The 16,072-nt window shown below is 33.6% G+C and overlaps 1 protein-coding gene across 1 annotated transcript; it reads left to right on the forward strand.

The window, feature by feature from the left end:
* The first annotated feature begins 9,651 nt into the window (after nucleotides 1-9,651).
* Nucleotides 9,652-15,861, forward strand: LOC134238596 (uncharacterized). The gene is made up of 5 exons (XM_062720726.1): nucleotides 9,652-9,679; nucleotides 10,064-10,174; nucleotides 12,006-12,131; nucleotides 14,134-14,244; nucleotides 14,495-15,861. The coding sequence occupies exons 1-5, from the start codon at nucleotides 9,652-9,654 to the stop codon at nucleotides 15,808-15,810; spliced, it is 1,692 nt and encodes a 563-aa protein (XP_062576710.1). The 3' UTR covers nucleotides 15,811-15,861.
* Nucleotides 15,862-16,072: the final 211 nt, after the last annotated feature.

A 16,072-nucleotide genomic window follows, 5' to 3' on the forward strand; every position in this document is an offset into this window, starting at 1 on the left:
TTTGACCGGAAGTGACATGATTTGACCAATTTAGACAATTTAAGCATCATTTCCGGCCGACGTCAAAGTCACAAGTACAAAAAAAACTTTGAAAAAACTCACATAAAACCATTTGTTCTATTTCTTTTGACGCAAGAGAGAAAGTTTAATTTTTCAACTACTTCCGGTTTACACCGGAAGTTATTCAAATGGATGCATTTTGTTGACGATTGTTAATGTGAACATAAGTTTTACTTGCCATAATTCAAAACGGTTAAATTTTTCAAAAATCTCGAAAATTAATGTCACTTCCTGTGTCGACCGGAAGTGACGGATGCAAAATCAAAAGATGCCATGCATAACTGAAAGAGATGTTTTATCATCACCGAAAATATCGTGATTAAATCTTGAGTGGTTAAGAAGGAGTTGCTTGGACAAAATTGCAATTTAAAAAAAGAAAATCGGACAAAAAATGTGACCGGAAGTGATTTTACAAAAAATAAAAAAATGGTCTGGAGGTATTATAACAATGCATCATTCCTGAAAAAATCTTTGAAATCGATCAAGTAGTTTTCGAGAAATCACGTGTACTATGAAAAGGGAATAATAATAATAATAGGAAACATAAGAAAAACAGTAAGGTCTTCCGAAGGAAGTCGGAAGACCTTAATAATCTTTACCAACAGAATCAGTAGAAGGTCTTCCGTTGGAAACGGAAGACCTTAAATACTAAACTGCAGGTCAGGCGTTAGACACACCGGCGGTGGATCTGTCTTTGTATTGTATCAACAATCAAGCAATACGATTCCAGAAAGTTAAGAACACATAACAAATATTGATCAGAAAGGTACATGTATGTACACACAGAAGATATCAGCGTTAAAAACTACGTATAATGTAAAAGACCGCCTTGATCAAAACATAATTTACTCTCAATTACATACAAAAAAAATATTTAAATACACTTAGCAAGCTTTAACTTTTACTGCAAACTACTGAAAATATTTTTGCTTGCTTAATATCTGAACGCAGTAAGCTTTTTTTACGTCAAATCCTATTGTGACGTCAGCAAACCCGCGATCTACCTTAATTTCGATGTTTGAAAGTAATCCTATTTAGGGACCAGGCAAAATTTATCACAATGATGGGACCGGTACAAACAGGCATGGGACAATGAGTTTTTTCATCGAAGAAAACCATGGTGCTTAAAAAAAATTTACCATTAAATACCCATGGGACAATAATTTTTTTCCCAATAATTTACAGTACTTTATCCAAGATAAATATTTTCCCAATAATTTACAGTACTTTATCCAAGATAAATATTCATTAAATTGAAAAATATTATTATTATTCCAAAAAAAGAAAGAATTCTTTTTTTAAAAAGTCATATCTTTAAAACTCAAACGAAGGCTAAAAGTAACATGAATATTCAGTTAATGGAAAATATTACAAAGTAACAAGCATTGCTAACAAGGAATATGAAAATGAACACTAAGAAAACAATATCGATGTTTAAAATATCTGTATTCTGAAAAAAAAAGTTTTTGTTGCAATAATCTCGTTAAATCAAGATGTATCAGGGGTAAGCATGGGACGGTAACTTTTTTATAGGTGTAAAGGCATGGGACAGATATTTATTTTAATACGAGTGTCATGGGACACGTACTTTTTTGAAATGGGAATTTTGTTTTGTACTGGTCCCATCATTGTGATAAATTTTGCCTGGTCCCTTAAGATAAAGTCATATAAAATTTCGTGTTGGGTTTAATTTCGTTGATAATTGTTAACAACGAAATAAACGAAATTTAATCCCAACCAATATTTGTGCTTTCACAGTATATTCTTTGTGGCAAGATCTTTGGATACTAAAAACGTTGACCCTCGGACCTTGACCTTGGATTTTGACTTATTTTAAGAACTTTAACCATGGTTTTAAACGGTAAGGGTTAAGGTTTTCATGCTTCAAATATGTAATCCTTGAGATAGAACATTTCATTTGATACCAGCAATTTTGACTCTTTGACTTTAACCCTATAGTGTGACATTTTTTTTTTTTAAACTTGGCCATAACTTTTAAAGTAGGTGGTGCTAGGAATTTCTTATTTCAAAAATGCATTTCTTGTCAGAAGACTTTACTTTGGGTAAATACAAATTTAATTTGCATTTGAAAAAGTTTACGTTCACTTTGTTGTCATACGGGGCATCGTAGTTTCACAAACACTTCTTGTTATTGAATATTCTTTTTTTTTGCATTATTATGTGTTCTTTGTTGATTCCTTACTGGTGTCCTTTTGCAGAAAGGTCAATTTTCAGATAAGAAAAGGAAGATTGAATATTTCTCATTTATTTGTGCATGCATGATAATATACTTTAATTTTTTAAAATCAAAATTGAAGGACAGGTTGTTTTCTTCAAAATGTTTGAATTACAAATGTTTCACACAAACGCTTTATTTTTATTATTCTCTATAATATATAGACAAAGTTGGAATAAATAAAAATTGAGTAAATGGAAAGATACTCATGTTGGGCTCAAGAACATCATTTGTGAAAAAATTATTCCAGTAAATGTTATAATTTAAAAGTTATAAGTTAAATGATGATAAATTTTAATAATTTGTTTTATCATTATTGCTCTATTTGAATGCATTTTTCTGTAATATTAATGCTTTCAAAAATCAGAAGATTCTTTGCACTAGAGAACTCACTAGTTCTTCCACAAGGTATGATATGAAAATTAACATATGAATATATATTTTCATTCTCAAATATTTTTTTAGTAAATAACAACATGGAGAGAATATTTTAGTTTCGAAATATAGAGAGAATATCTAGGTTTCAAAAACTATTATACAAAGATGGAATTTTCGAATACATTGGAAAGGAAACTAAATTTATTTCAAAAACTTCTTTTTTATAAGACAATAAGTATGTTCTATACAATATCTCAAAATATTGTCCTCATCATAATTTAAAAAAAAAAACCAGTGATATTATTTCTTATCCACTCAGAGATCTGTTTTTAAAACTGGTTTCATATTAATTAACCTTAAACTTGTTTTTTTCCACAAAGAATATACATTTTTTCAGATCTTGGTTTTTAAATTAATAGATTATTGCTTCCAAATGACTACCTATGAAAACATTAAAATATTTCTATTTTCAAAAATATAATATATAAACATGTAACATCTGCCACGTGTTTATTAAATTGCAATAAATATTAATGCTGTAATTATCATTTTCATGCATACTTAGTATTCGTATATCTTTCTGATAATTTTGTACTTTTTACGAACGAAATGTTTTAAAATACATTTTCATTCACGATTTATGAAAATAGAAATTAAAATTTATTGAATTTAAAAAGTAACAAATAAGTTAATTATATATGAAAGAAACTAAAATTAAAATTTCAAAACCAAAATCTCTCTCTCTCTCTCTCTCTCTCTCTCTCTCTCTCTCTCTCTCTCTCTGTGAGAATGTGTGTGTGTGTGTTTAACAAGGTTTCCATACTGCATTTACGTCTTTGTCTGTCTGATTAATATGGCCTAAATTTTTGAATTTATGCTTAACAAATCTGAGTCATTTCCCCTGTAAATTTTTGCAGTTCTCGTCATTATCTTCATTTATTATTAATAAATGGTGGGTAAAATATCTGATTTTTTACATGAAATATGTGGATATAATGAATAGTATTCGTGCTCAAAAATCCCTTAAAAATTACAAAAAACGAGGGAAGCAAACAGGGACCGCCAAAACATCAAAGGCGGGATCAGGTGCCATGGAGCGAGTAGTGAGCATCCCCTGCCGACCTGTCAAAACATGAAATATAAGACGATTTTCAATGTTCTCGTTTTTAAGACACCTGAGTAAACTAAGGTGACCTATTGCTATCCGATTTCGTCTGTCGTCGTGCGGTGTGCGTCGTTCGTCGTGTGTTAACATTTTAACATTTTCAGCTTCTTCTCTGCAACTGCTCAACCAATTTCAACCAATTTTGTCATAAAGTATCTATTTGTAAAGGGGAACAAAAATTGTGAATTTCATGGTCCCTGCCTCCCTGGGGCCTGAGGGGTGGGACCAAAACCACTAAAATTGATGCAATCTTTAAAAATCTTCTTCTTTACTCCTGGACATCAAGCAGTCAAACTGTTGGCATGATTGTAATGAGCATTGAGTCCTTTACCAAAATTGTGAAATTCATGGCCCCAGGGTCAGGAGTTCTAGTACTAGGGTGGGGCTATATAGATTATATAGTGAAAATGCATTACTTCTTTAAAAATCTTCTTCTCTGCTCCTGGATATTAAAAAGTCCATCTATGTACATAGTTATGATGAGCAAGAGTGCCTTTTCCAAAATTGTGAATTTTATGACCCCAGGGTCAGGGGTTGTGGTATTAGGGTGGGGCTCTATTGATTATATATTGAAAATGCATAAATTCTTTGGAATCTTCTTCTCTGCTTCTGGGTATTAAATAGACTAACTAAGTACATAGTTATGATGAGCAAGAGTGCCTTTACCAGGATTGTGAATTTTTTGGCCCCAGGGTCAGGGGTTGTGGTATTAGGGTGGGGCTCTATTGATTATATAGTGAAAATGCATTAATTCTTTTGAAAATCTTCTTTCTGCTTCTGGGTATTAAATAAACTAACTAAGTACATAGTTATGATGAGCAAGAGTGCCTCTTCCAAATTGTTAATTTTATGGCCCCAGGGTCAGGGGTTCTAGTGTTAGGGCGGACTCTATAATGAATAGTATTCGTGCTCAAAAATCCCTTAAAAATTACAAAAAACGAGGGAAGCAAACAGGGACCGCCAAAACATCAAAGGCGGGATCAGGTGCCATGGAGCGAGTAGTGAGCATCCCCTGCCGACCTGTCAAAACATGAAATATAAGATGATTTTCAATGTTCTCGTTTTTAAGACACCTGAGTAAACTAAGGTGACCTATTGCTATCCGATTTCGTCTGTCGTCGTGCGGTGTGCGTCGTTCGTCGTGTGTTAACATTTTAACATTTTCAGCTTCTTCTCTGCAACCACTGAACCAATTTCAACCAAATTTGGCATTTGGGTAAAGGGAAACAAAAATTGTGAATTTCATGATCCCTGCCCCCCTACCCCTGGGGCCTGAGGGGTGGGGCAAAAACCACTCAAATTAGTGCAATCTTTGAAAATCTTCTTCTTTACTCCTGGGCATCAAGCAGTCAATCTGTTTGCATGATTGTAATCAGCATTGAGTCCTCTACCAAAATTGTGAAATTCATGGCCCTGGGGTCAGGAGTTTTTTCTAGGGTGGGGCTATATAGATTATATAGTGAAAATGCATTACTTCTTTAAAAATCTTCTTCTCTGCTCCTGGATATTAAAAAGTCCATCTATGTACATAGTTATGATGAGCAAGAGTGCCTTTACCAAGATTGTGAATTTTTTGGCCCCAGGGTCAGGGGTTGTGGTATTAGGGTGGGGCTCTATTGATTATCTAGTGAAAATGCATTAATTCTTTTGAAAATCTTCTTCTCTGCTTCTGGGTATTAAATAAACTAAGTACATAGTTATGATGAGCAAGAGTGCCTCTTCCAAATTGTTAATTTTATGGCCCCAGGGTCAGGGGTTCTAGTGTTAGGGCGGACTCTGGGTATTAAATAAAACATTAAAACAAAAAATTATTGCTCTACTTGAATGCATTTTTCTGTAATATTGATGCTTTCTAACATTAGAAGATTTTTCGCACTAGAGAACTCACTTAAGTTCTTCCACAAGGTATGATATGACAATTCACATATGAATATATATTTTCATTCTCAAATATTTATAAGTAAGTACCAATAGAGAGAATGTCTAAGTTTCAAAAACTATTTTACAAAGATGGACTTTTCGCGTACATTGGAAAGGAAACAAAATTTATTTGAAAAACTTCTTATCTATTAGTCAATAAGTATGTTCTATACATTATCTCAAAATATTATCCTCATCAAAATTTTAAAAAACCCAGTGATATTATTTTTATCCACTCAGAGATCTGTTTTTAAAACTGGTTTCATATTAATTAACCTTAAACTTGTTTTTTTAGCTCACCTGAGCCGAAGGCTCAAGTGAGCTTTTCTGATCACATTTTGTCCGTCCGTCTGTCTGTCCGTCCGTCTGTAAACTTTTCACATTTTCGACTTCTTCTCAAGAACCACTGGGCCGATTTCGACCAAACTTGGTTCAAAGCATTCTTGGGTAAAGGGGAATTTAAATTGTTAAAATGAAGGGCCATGTCCCCTCATAAGGGGAGATAATCAAGAAAAAAAATAGGGTTGGGTCATTAAAAAATCTTCTTCTCAAAAACCACTTGGCCAGTAAAGCTGAAACTTATGTGGAAGCATCCTGGGGTAGTGTAGATACTAAGTTGTTCAAATCATGACCCCCGGGGGTAGGGCGGGGCCACAATGGGGAATCAATGTTTTACATAGAAATATATAGGAAAAATCTTTTAAAATCTTCTTCTCAAGAACCACTGAGCAATAAAAGCTCAAACTTATGTGGAAGCATTCTGGGGTAGTGTAGATGCTAAATTGTTCAAATCATGACCCCCGGGGGTTGGGCGGGGCCACAATGGGGAATCAAAGTTTTACATAGAAATATAAAGAAAAAATCTTTGAAAATCTTCTTCTCAAGAACCACTGGGCCAGAAAAACTGAAACTTATGTGGATGCATCCTAGGGTAATGTAGATTCTAAATTGTTAAAATAATGACCCCCGGGGATAGGGCGGGGCCACAATGGGGAATCAAAGTTTTACATAGAAATATATAGGATAAATCTTTAAAAATCTTCTTCTCAAGAACCACTGGGTCAGTAAAGCTGAAACTTATGTGGAAGCATCCTGGGGTAGTGTAGATTCTAAATTGTTCAAATCATTACCCCCGGGGATAGGGCGGGGACACGATAGGGAATCAATGCTTTACATAGAAATATATAGGAAAAATCTTTGAAAATCTTCTCTCTCTCTCTCTAGGCCAGAAAAGCTGAAACTTATGTGGAAGCATCCTGGTGTGTGTGTGTAGAGATAAATTTTCAAATCGTGAGTGTGTGTGTGTGTGTGTGTGCGGGGCCACAATGTGTGTGTGTGTGTATTTTACATAGAAATTTATAGGAAAAATCTTTGAAAATCTTCTTCTCAAGAACCACTGGGTCAGAAAAGCTGAAACTTATGTGGAAGCATTCTCGAGTAGTGTAGATTCTAAACTGTTCAAATCATAACCCCCGGGGTAGGGCGGGGCCACGATGGGGAATCAATGTTTTACATAGAAATATATAGGAAAATTTTTTGAAAATCTTCTTCTCAAGAACCACTAGGCCAGAAAAGCTGAAACTTCTGTGGAAGCATACTGGGGTAGTGTAGATTACAAATTGTTTAAATTATGATCAGTGGGGTAGAATGGGGTCACAATATGTATTATATACAAGGGGGAATCTGGTAAAGAACAAAATGGCCAAAGCTTCTCAGGTGAGCGATGTGGTCCATGGGCCACTTGTTCCCACAAAGATTTTTTTTTTATCAGATATTGGTTTTGAATCAACAGTTTATTGCTTCCAAATGATTACTTATGAAAATATTAATAATTATTTCTATTTTTAAAAATATAATATATAAACATGTAACATCTGCCACGTGTTTATTAAATTGCAATAAATATTAATGTTGTAATTATCATTTTCATGCATAATTTTGCGATCAACAAACCACTTGAAGTGTTCGTATATCTGTCTGATAATTTTGTACTTCTTATGAACGAGATGTTTTAAAATACACTTTCATTCGCGGTTTATGAAAATAGAAATTAAAATTTATATAACTTAAAAAGTCACAAAATACATGAAAGAAACTAAAATTAAAACTTCAAAACCAAAATCTCTTTCTCTCTCTCTCTCTCTCTCCCTCTGTGTATGTGTGAGGGTGTGTGTGTGTATGAGAGAGAGAGGGTGTATGTTCGTTTGTAAGAGGGAGGGTGTGTGTGTGTGTGTGTGAGAGTGTGTGTGTGTGTGTTTAACAAGGTTACCTTATTGCATCTACGTCTTTGTCTGTCTGAATATTATGGCCTACTAGATTTTTGAATTTATGCCTAACAATCTGAGTCATTTCCCCTGTAAATTTTTGGAGTTCTCATAATTATCTTCCTTTATTATTAATGATTGGTGGATAAGTTATCTGATTTTTACATGAAATATGTGGATATGATGAATAGTATTCGAGATCAAAAATCCATTAAAAATTTCAAAAAAGGAGTGAAGCAAACAGGGACCGCCAAAACATCAAAGGCGGGATCAGGTGCCATGAATCGAATAATGAGCATCCCCTGCCGACCTGTCAAAACATGAAATATAAGATGATTTTCAATGTTCTGGTTTTTTATTGAGTAAAGACAATTCAATTTGTTCATGTATTACACATATTAAAAAAAATCGGCGTGAAGCGCAGTTGCGGAGTAAGGAGTTGATCTTTATGTCGCGAGTTCAGAAGGTCGTAAGTTCGAACCTCGGCCGCGACTGACCTAAGTTGATATTTAAAACAGTGGGTAGCAACTGTTCCTTCGCCATACGCTCGGCACCTTGAAGTGAAAATTGCGGGTCATTCGATTGACCTTAAAAACCGAGGGCCAGTAGACGTTGGGATAATAAAGATCCCTTATTGCTCAAAAACCGTAAGTGCCGAGTAAAGGTCAAAATTTGAGGGCCATCACCGGTACCTGTCTCAATACGAGTGAAATACTAGTAAAACAACATTTAATTAATCAATCTAGGAGAGTGTGTTTTTTATTGATAATTTTAAGGATGTCAACGAGTACCCTGTTAATCGGAGACTCGATCGAACGTCTGACTTTCGAATAATAAAAATGGTACTCGGTTACTCAGATGTATTTATTTTTTTCTTATTTCATATTCTTATCAAGTTCTCATCAAGGAGTATGTATACGGTAATTAGTGTGTCGTCACCCACACCTGTAAAAGAATTAGTGTGTCGTCACCCACACCTGTAAAAAAATAATCGGTCTTTACGTTTAAATAAAAATTATAAGGTTATTATTTTATACTGGATTTTATTATTTTATACTATGACGGGTATGGCGTGTCGAAAAGAGATGCTTACTCCTCCATAGCAGGGTTCTCTTTTTTGTTTTGTTTATACGATTTTTTGGCTACTCTAAATTTGTGATGTTAAATTGGATTTACGAGCTTAATCAAAGTTCATTATTTACAAATTTTATTCATTAGAAAAAATAAATCGATCTTCATTAGAATATTCTATGAATAAAAATGTTCTCGTGAAAATGGAGCGTATGGTTTTTTACTGATTGGATACATAATTTTCAACCAATAAGAATACATGAAGTTATTATAAAAGAAAGTAAAACGATAATGTTGAGTCGAGATCCAGTACCCAGTTCTCAGAATAAAAAGTCCTGCAAAATGTTTTTGCGATTCTTTGTGGTAAATATATACTTCTATTTTGTATTGCTTTTAAGATGTTTGAGCTTGATCTACTGTTCGTTATCTCCATATATTTATATATAAAAAAGGTCACACACGAGTAGTGTGATGTTAAAGTCTTTAAATTGATCATGTTGGTATCAGTCCTTTAACCCATCCTTTAAATATTGCAGCTTTGTGTAACTGTTACCATCATGCATGCCGGAAAGCAAATTAATACAGGTACGGTTAATATGTGTTTACGTTTCTATATCTGTTAGTAAAACAAAAACATTCAATACTGAGTAGTTTATACGATCAACATCATGCTATGAATTAGTCTGATTAAAATTTTATGTTAGATTCGCTCGCATACTCGCTACACTAACTTAGATGTTAGTGTAGCGATTATGCAAGCGGGTCTAACATCTAATTTTAATTAGATTGGTTATTATGAATCAACAACGATAGACTGAGTGAATTAATATTAGAATTTAGAAAGGCAGGAATTAATCATTTTATTATATCAACATTATACTACTGTATAAACATAACACGTAGAAATAAAAATAAAAAAAATGTACGACTTGTATGCATTATATTTCTATATTGTATTGATTTGAACAGGGAAAAAGGGGAATTGTTATCAGTCTGATACCTACTGCAAAAGAGGTCGAATTTGTCCCCCAGGGAAGTCCTGTTCTCCTCCAAAGCCACAACAAAAATGCAGGGCACTAGGTAAGGCTTCTTTAGGATATGCGCTCCTCAGCCATGAAGGATACTAGTGACTTTAAAACTGTTTATTCTTAAAAATCCCGAAAGAATTATTTTTTTCATGCAACAATTTTCAATTCATGTATCTCAATGATTCGAAGTTCTTTGCAGTCGTAGAAACAAGCTCTAAAAGTTGACATTAAAAAGTAAGTTTTGAGAGATTCATTTTTCATTACATATTAGCCTTAGGATATCAAAGTTATTTAGTATGGAACGAAACAAAAAAATAAATTTGTGATATATTACAATATGTTCAATGATTAAAATAAATCTCTTGATGAGTTTTCAACTGAAGATTGCATTGTAGTAATCGCTAATGAGATAACGCCACATAATGATACAAATATCATTAATCGTTAAAATTGTCACGCTTAATGTCATAAATCATTGCATTAATGGTTGACTGTTTCAACCGCAAATGCTAAATCGCCGCTTATTGGAAGAATTATATCATTAAGCTGATGAACATGTACACTATTAATGCAATGGTTTATGACATTAAGGGTTGTATTGCAACGGATAATGATATTTGTATCATTAAGGCCAGCATTTTTTTATTTTTAGGTTTACAAACCCGCCGCTCGAGTTTTTGAATTTTCAGAAAAAAAATAAAATTGAGAAAAACAGATTTTTTTCTTTCCGTGTAAATATTAGTCTATTGTAGATTTCAAATTTACGAACTCGTACTTCCGGTTTCATATATTTATATATGGCGGGTCAACGAAGGTAGATTTGTCAAGTACATAGCAGCACTAAACCTTGGTTTAATTGAAATATTTATCGATAGGAGTGCCATTCAAAACGTCTCACTCATTCAGGGAACAAATAAAGTGCTGACGACTTTGTTGCACAATGACATGTTGGTGAGAAAATGTATCCGTAATCAAAAATATCTCTCAACTGTCTGTAAATTAATTTTCTAGGTTTAAAACTGCCCATAGCTCTTGTCAGAGACATTGTTTAAGTTTCTGTTATAGCTTTCAGTCTTAGCATCATTCTTCAGATTGGTTATGAATCAACAACGCATCAGATGTAATGAATAAAACTATGGGAGAGATTAATCCATTTTAAGAAATAAACAATAATTTTGCCTAAAGAAACAAGATATTTCAACTATTTGAAAACAAGTATATACAAAATTACAAATATATACAGGCAGGTAGTATCGTTTGTGGCAGCCAGAAAAATTATTTTACACTTAATTGAAAAAAAAAAATCCATCCTACTCCCCAATGCTCCCTTTCTGTTTCAAGAAAGGAATTATTATTTTAGGTCTCAAGTATATTAAGAACAATTTCAACACATTCATCTAATACATATTAAAAAATATGAAGATATATATATATATATGTATATTGAAAGAGTTTTAAAAATCTGTTCTTTTTTTAAATCTGTATTTTGTCCAACATCACAAGATTTATCATTTAAATCACTGGCCCCAACTGGTAGAAGATTAAATAAACAATTAAGGGTTCTATTTTACCCTTTGTAACCCTTGTGTGTCCAGTGGCAAGGAGCCTGTAGGAGAGCATAAAGAGAAGCAAAAATTAATGTAGAAAAATCGATAATGTATCCAAAATATAATTTTATTTTTATTTTTATTTCCTCCTCCTACGGGACTTTTTCATTCTGATGTTCGTAAACCTAAAAATAAAAAAATGCTGGCCTAAGCGGCATTATATCATTAGCAGTTGCTACACTGCATAACAGTCCAGTCCAATACGAAAAGTCGTAATATTACCGTTCATTTACGAAAAATTGTAATATTACAAGAAATCGTAATATTTGATCTTAGGCTCGAGTAGACGTGAAATGTGCTATCGTCCAGTACTGTATTGCCAGCGGGGTTACATCTGCATACGATGGAAAAAGTACACTCAATGTAGAAAACCATTTACCGGTCCTAATTGCAAGGAAATAGGTATGAATTGTTTTATGTATCTAACAATAATAGTAATAAGTCTTAAGATGGAGATACACATTTTTTTTCTTTGTGCACAAAAAAATTTGAAATAGCCAATTATAAACACGCTAAAAAGAGAATAAATAAAAGACGTGCCCTATACATTGTCACTTCTAACTTAAGTGGTGTATAACACATTTTCCGTCCTGAATCATTTACACCCTTTTATATTTTACCCCGTTTTAAGTTTTTCTTTGAATTTGAGCAGTTATAAATTTGCACACTTGCGATAAAAAGAAGAGAAACGAGGAAAATTTCCATGTACACAGTTATCTATAATATTTCGTATTTTTGACGAAAATATATTTGTTTACTTCTTTGTTGATCCAGAGCAACATTGTTTATATAGCTAGTTGGGAATTTTTAAAGAAAAATGATACAAAGAGTCAGTACCTCTTCACATTGAAACTTTTGACTGGCAAAAAATAGTCTAAACAAAATACAAAGTATGTACAGTATGTCTATTTTATAGTTAAAAATGGGAAAGCAATTGGTAATATATTTACTTTTTACATTATTTCTTTCAAAACCTACGAGAAAAAAATTCTAGTTAAGAAAGCACCCAGTTAGTCTATTATTTACACACTGCAACGACGACGGATATATCCGTCATTTCCCGATGTGACATGGAGAACACGGCGGGAGTGACCGGTCGGCAGGAAATGATCCCTCCTTCATGACACCTGATCCCACCTCTGATGTTTTAGAGGTCCGTGTTTGCTATTCTTATTTTGTATTGTTTATTGAACTTTTGAGCTTGAATACTGTTCGTTATCACCAGATTTCATTCACGTAGTCCCATCATCGGCATTGAAAACCAATTAATCCGTTCTCTTCACAAGAACCGTCTAACATGCAAAATGTTGGGTTACTCACATAAACAGAAGATTCGATAAATATGTTGACAAAATAAGTGTTTGTGGGGTAAAAATTCGTGGATAAGGGTGACCCACGACATCCTGGAACATCAGTCCATCACGAACATTGCCAATCCCACAGTACTCATCTGTGATACATAAGTGTTTCTAGGGCTCAGTTTGTACTGCTCTCTGTTTTTATTGTTTATATAGATCTAACAGTTGATTTGATATAGAAGAGCCTGTTCGACGTATGAACAATTTTTAAAACGAGATAGGTTATTGAAAAACGAGTTGATGAAACAAGAATATCACCAGTCTCGATTAAAATCATCATTTCGAAAGTTCTGTGGTAGATACAATGACCTTGTCAGCAAATACAATTTTTCATTGAGTCAAATGCTGACTCACGTTTTTCATACTAATTGTTAGTCCATTATTAATACACTGAATTGACGACGGATTTTTCCGTTATTTTCCGATCATGAAAAGGAGCACACGGCGGGTGTGACCGGTCGGCAGGGGATGCTCACTCCTCCATTGCACCTGATCCTACCTCTGATGTTTTTGAGATCCGTGATTGCTCTGCTCCTGTTTTGTTTGTTTAATGGACTTTTGATCTTCGTTTTCTCCATGTGTTTCATCCACATACTTCAGTGTTTAATTGAACCACCAACCATGATTATTTATCATTTTTTCTCACATTAACGTTGAGATATTTTATTCAATGATTGCTCTCTTTATGTGAAAGTCAACTTGTGTCAGTCGGAGCCATGTCTGAACGGAGGAACATGTATCAGTAAAGATGCATCATCATACACGTGCGCGTGTGCGGGGGGTTGGCAGGGACAAAACTGCAAAGGTTTACATACATTATTTGACTTTTTTTACTGAAATATTTTCTTTCTTCCCATTATCTTTATCATAATCTAATAGATTTGCGAAAAGGGTTGGAATTAAAATCGACTTTTATAATTTTTAAAAATATTTTGCCCTTTTTTTCTGCAGTTTAGTATTTAGTTTAAGTACAGTTTTGGTTCAATTTATTTAATATAAATTTAGTATAAATTCGTATTCATCATGCCTTATCTTTATTTAATTAGATAGAGATGCATGCTCTTTAATGCCCTGTCAAAACGGAGGGACATGCACAAACATCGAGAACTTGTACACGTGCAACTGCAACAAAGGGTGGTCTGGACAGAACTGCACCGGTAATGACAAACTAGAATCTATTCAATTTGCATTTTTACCAATGTAGATAAAGCTGTAAACGTAACATGTCATTCCTATCCATGTAGAAACACGTTCTGTATAGTTACAGGTGGTCAACCCTACCCATGTACATAAATGCCGTATAAGTACTTGTAAATGTTTCTGCTTTTTTCTCAACTTTTAAATATTTGTTACATTTGAATTTATTATTGATTTCTCAGTCATTTTCATAGGTTTTTTTAAAAATAGATTTTACAGGAAACTTCACATATGAGCACAATATGTTGATCCTGTGGAATCCAGCCTCAAGAAATATCGAATCGAAATCGATCTACCTGACAACAAATACCTCTTCAACAGTAGAAATTTCCACTTCAGAAAATCTTAATGCATCACTAAAAAATGATATTGATCAAATATTTTTTTTCACTTCCGAACATAAAATTACCCTCCCTGCAGAAATGCAAGGCAATATTTTACAGAAAGAATCAAAAGGGGTGAAAATTCGCTCCACAGATCCAATTACTGTCCTTCTCTTGGGAAACGACCCGTCGAAACCTGATGACGGTTCTCTTATTTTCCCTAGCAGACCAACAGCAGGACCATATTACAGTTACTATATGATACCATCTACTGTTTCACAACTTGTACCTAACTCTGCATACTCAACTGTATTTGGTGTTATTGCATTGAAGGACAATACAACCGTCTTCATTGAATTTCAAATACGTGACAAAGGAACACCTATAACTTTTAATGGTCAAGAGTTTGGACATTTAGAACATTTGTTCATAAATTTAAATAGTATGGAAACGTTACAGATTGGACACAACACGGACCTGACGGGAACTATTATTTTATCTTTGAATAATAGTAAGGCAATTGAGGTATTTTCGGGAAGTGGACGTAACTTGTCTCCTGACTCCCCTGGCAATCAAGTGATGGAAAAGCTTCATCCATATGCTGATTTGGACTTAACCTATATTGTACCGCCTGACTTCTGGAATAATGGGACATTCATACAAATTACATTCCCTCAATATTATTTCATAGCACCTGTACATATTTCGAAAGGGGCCTCCACGTACACTGTTACTATAGGAAGTTATGCACCATATGAAATGAGTACATTAGCTAATGAGACAACAGTCATCGTTGCCGAGGGAAAATATCCAGTGCAGGTTATCAACTATGTCAAACAAAACTCAAACCCAAACACAAGTAATTCGTACATGGTTAATATTCCTGGAGTTCATCGTTATAAAAGCCGATACCTAGTCCCTATTCCTGATGGGTACCTCAACAGCTACATTACAGTCATGATAAGAAATAATTCGATATCAGATCTTCGATTAAACGACCAAGTTATTTCTCCAGATATGGTTCGTTTTGAGAGCAAGGTTTTGGTTAAAAGTATCCAATACTCCATCGCTACTGTCGAAGTTTCCCCAGGTAGACTGAATATAGAATCAACAACTGATTCTCCGTTTGGACTGATTGTCCGCGGCTATGGAATTTCTGATGCCTATGGCTTTACAGGAAATGTCGTTGACCCATTAAGTTAATTTAAAAAATAAAAAAAAGATCAGTAGTCATTTGCTCGGCAAGATTAATTTTTTTCTTTTTGCAAAATTACGTAAAATAAACATACACTAATAGCATATATCTATTTTCTTTTTATCAAAGACTTTTGATTAAAGGATCTCTGGTCTATGAAAATTTAAAAGAGATTTAATGATAATTTGTTGTGCAAGAATTAACTTTCTTCCAAAAACGCAAAATAACAAATATTAAAAGCATATTAAGCTTCTTTTTTATTAAATCCAA

This window comes from Saccostrea cucullata, unplaced genomic scaffold, assembly GCF_032062105.1.
Source record: "Saccostrea cucullata isolate Sc308-1 unplaced genomic scaffold, CSIRO_AGI_Scuc_v1 ctg63, whole genome shotgun sequence".
NCBI lineage: Eukaryota > Metazoa > Mollusca > Bivalvia > Ostreida > Ostreidae > Saccostrea > Saccostrea cuccullata.

Coding starts and splice junctions, on each gene's coding strand:
- LOC134238596 (XM_062720726.1), top strand. CDS start 9,652: ATGCATGCCGGAAAGCAAATTAATACAG. Junction 12,132..14,133: donor TCCTAATTGCAAGGAAATAG/GTATGAATTGTT, acceptor TTATTTAATTAG/ATAGAGATGCATGCTCTTTA. Junction 14,245..14,494: donor GTCTGGACAGAACTGCACCG/GTAATGACAAAC, acceptor TTTTAAAAATAG/ATTTTACAGGAAACTTCACA.